The sequence below is a fragment of the Gekko japonicus genome, unplaced genomic scaffold (genome assembly GCF_001447785.1).
Source record: "Gekko japonicus isolate JY-2015 unplaced genomic scaffold, Gekko_japonicus_V1.1 scaffold4090, whole genome shotgun sequence".
Classification (NCBI taxonomy): domain Eukaryota; kingdom Metazoa; phylum Chordata; class Lepidosauria; order Squamata; family Gekkonidae; genus Gekko; species Gekko japonicus.
In genome coordinates this window covers 1-2,800 of record NW_015169301.1, presented here as the reverse complement: position 1 = coordinate 2,800, position 2,800 = coordinate 1, and the positions used below count along the sequence as shown (strand labels likewise).

General features: G+C 44.1%; 1 protein-coding gene across 1 annotated transcript in view; it reads left to right on the top strand.

Moving 5' to 3' along the window:
• Positions 1 to 2,379, top strand: part of LOC107114981 (zinc finger protein 557-like) — a gene marked incomplete at its 3' end in the record, with an annotated part of 4,918 nt that extends 2,539 nt beyond the window's left edge. The window contains exons 2-5 of the mRNA XM_015416590.1: positions 685 to 847; positions 958 to 1,084; positions 1,481 to 1,576; positions 2,203 to 2,379. Coding sequence (XP_015272076.1) covers positions 767 to 847; positions 958 to 1,084; positions 1,481 to 1,576; positions 2,203 to 2,379 — 481 coding nt within the window. The remainder of the gene's footprint in view (positions 1 to 684; positions 848 to 957; positions 1,085 to 1,480; positions 1,577 to 2,202) is intronic.
• Positions 2,380 to 2,800: the final 421 nt, after the last annotated feature.

The window sequence follows — 2,800 nt, the reverse complement described above, 5'->3', positions numbered from 1 at the left end:
ACAGCAGGAACTCATTAGGATTGGCTACATTAGGGGTGTGTGGCCTAACATGCAAAGGAGTTCCTGCTCCAAAAAAAGCCCTGGGGTTTGACAACAAACAAGGTAAACAGAATAAGAAGCAAAAGGTGAGTGTGACTGGATGTCCACACTTCTGGTAACACAGGGGTGTGGTCTAATATGCTAATGAGCTGTGCTGTCATGGGTATGGCCTAATAGGCTAATGAGTTCCTGCTGTTGGGTATGGCCTATTATGCTAATGAGTTCCTGCTGGGCTTTTTCTACAAAAAAAGCCCTGATAATAATGATAGGTTCTCCTCTCATGCCTTTTTAAATTTCTGACCCACTTGCAGGGTAGGCTAGAGTAAGAGAAAATGACTGGGCCAAGGTCACCAAGTGAGTATCATAGCCAAGCAGGGATCTGGCCTGAGATCTAGTTTGATGCAACGCAGGAGAGGGTTTGAGCAGGTGGAGATTGGGCTAAAATACCAACTTTTATGGAGCCCTTGAAAGGCTCGGTTGCTGTAAGACTTCACGTGAACTATCATCTTTTGTGGACATATTTGCAAGGTGATTCGGTAAACAGCTGCCGTGCAGCATCCCGTTGCGCAGAGATCACGAAAGGGTGTTTGACATGGGAAATTGTAAGTGGGTGACCTTCCGACTTCTTTTGTCTTGCTCTCACAGCAGAAAGAGATTTCTCAGGGGGTGCAGATCAGCACTACTTCCCAAAGGAGTGGAAACAGCCGTTCTGCATAAGAATCAGGTCATGGAGTGGAGAAAGGAATGGACTGGGTCCCCCCTTTTTTCTGAAGGGTGCCTTTCTGCTAGCACAGGATGTCAAAGCAAGGTAGGTTGTGAACTTCACTCCTTTCTCTCACTTGAAGCATTGGAAGATTTATTTTTTTAATCTCCATACGAGCCAACCTGTTGTTAGCCAAAGCTTCTTCCTTCTTGCAGGGCCATGTATCATTTGAGGAGGTGGCCGTGTATTTCACAGAGGAGGAGTGGGATTTGCTGGATCCTGGCCAAAGAGCTCTTTACAGGGAAGTCATGATGGAAAATTATCGGAGCATGGCCTCTATGGGTAAGCAAGTAGCTGGGTGTGTGGGTCGGGATAGTTAAAGTGTGTAGAGAATTCTCTGGAAGAGATTCCTGTCTACTCTTCATCTCTCTTTTCTTAAAGTTCAGCTCATTAAGTTCACTGGAGAATTAATGATTGTTAACTTAGCCAGTTACATCAAAGATGTAACCAGTAGGGATGGGCACAAACTGGCTCAGCTGTTAGGTTTAAATGGCTGCCAGCCACGTAACCCTTTGGTTTTGAATGGCTGTCAGTGGTTGGGAGAAAGGGGGAACTGAATTTGTTGGTTTGGTTTGAGTGGGGCCTGTTCTGGGTCTGGTTCAGGGAAACCAAACCACCTTTTTTAGTTTTGTGCCCACCCCTAGTAACCAGTCTGTTTGTGCTCCTTATCTTTTCAAGAAGGCTCTTGGATCTGCAAACCTGCCCTCATTTCCTGGTTGGAAGATATGGATGAGATATTTGTCCAAGACTCTGAGGAAGCAAAGAACTCAAAAGGTACTTCCTTAGACCTTTGTGTCAAGGTTTGCATGGTGCTAGCCCACTGCAAGATGTGGGTGAGTATGAGTATCACAGAAGACGAAAGTCCAACTAGCTTAGTGTAAAACTATATACATTTATTTACACAAGCCTTCACCAATATATTACACACAGTGACAAAATGCTTCTCAGACACCAGGTTTTCCATCAGGAAGTAAAGTATACTGTACATCATTACATTTATACAAGCATTGTCCAATCAGATCGCAATGCTGAGTCATAGTGATGCTGTTAATTAGTGCTGCTCTGAACTGCACAAAACCAGTTGGAGCCAGCTAGACTGTCTCTCTGAGCTGTCAGCTCCTGTCAAGTAGACTGACCTCATCTACAGCCAGACTTACAGAAACACATGTATACTGACAGTTTGGAGCAAGCCTTCTGTGTTGGTCAATTGTTGTACTAATTTGATATCACTCAGAATATGCTCATCATTCTGTTTCTGGGGTTTCCTGGAAGCTGTCTCTGTGGGGTTTCCTGGAAGCCGTCTCTCCCCCTCATGCCTTGATTTAAGGCCTGTTTTCTTCAATGCTGGTTGCCATTAAGGGCCACTGTTTTTAAATCATGCCGACTTTCTTCTTTCTTAGATTCTCTTTCTTGCTGGAATAAGGAGTCTCCATTTATTTCTGCCAAAGAAGACACAACTGTGAGAGAGAAAAATGTGAAGAGATTTTCACAGGAAGGCTTTGCTTCAGAAGACACGGCAGAGTCTTTCCTGGGGCTAGTTCCAGAGATAATTGTCATCCTGACAGATCTGCCTGAGAGTAAGTTTTATTTACGGCCTTGTCAGGAAAATAGACCTGGTGTAACTTGTGAGGATTTCTCTAGTGTGAGAGAGACATTATGCTGAAAAACCCACAGTGTAGTCTGTGGAGAAATGACATTGCCGATACCCAAAGGAAACCCTGTTGGAAAGCAAAGCAAGGCAGTGTGGTGTAGTGATTCCAATGCTGAAATGAGATGGAAGCGACCCAGATTCTGGTCCCATTATGGACATAAAACTGCCTGGGTCATTCCCCTCCATCTCTAACCTACCACTCATGAGAATGATGCACATTGTCCTGAGCTCCTTGGAGAAATGACGGAATGAAAATGTTTTAATAACAAAGTATTATAGATGTTTTTCTGCAATGCCATGTTCTGCAATGCCCTTAAGAAATCTCAGTGTGTTCTTTTTCATTTGAA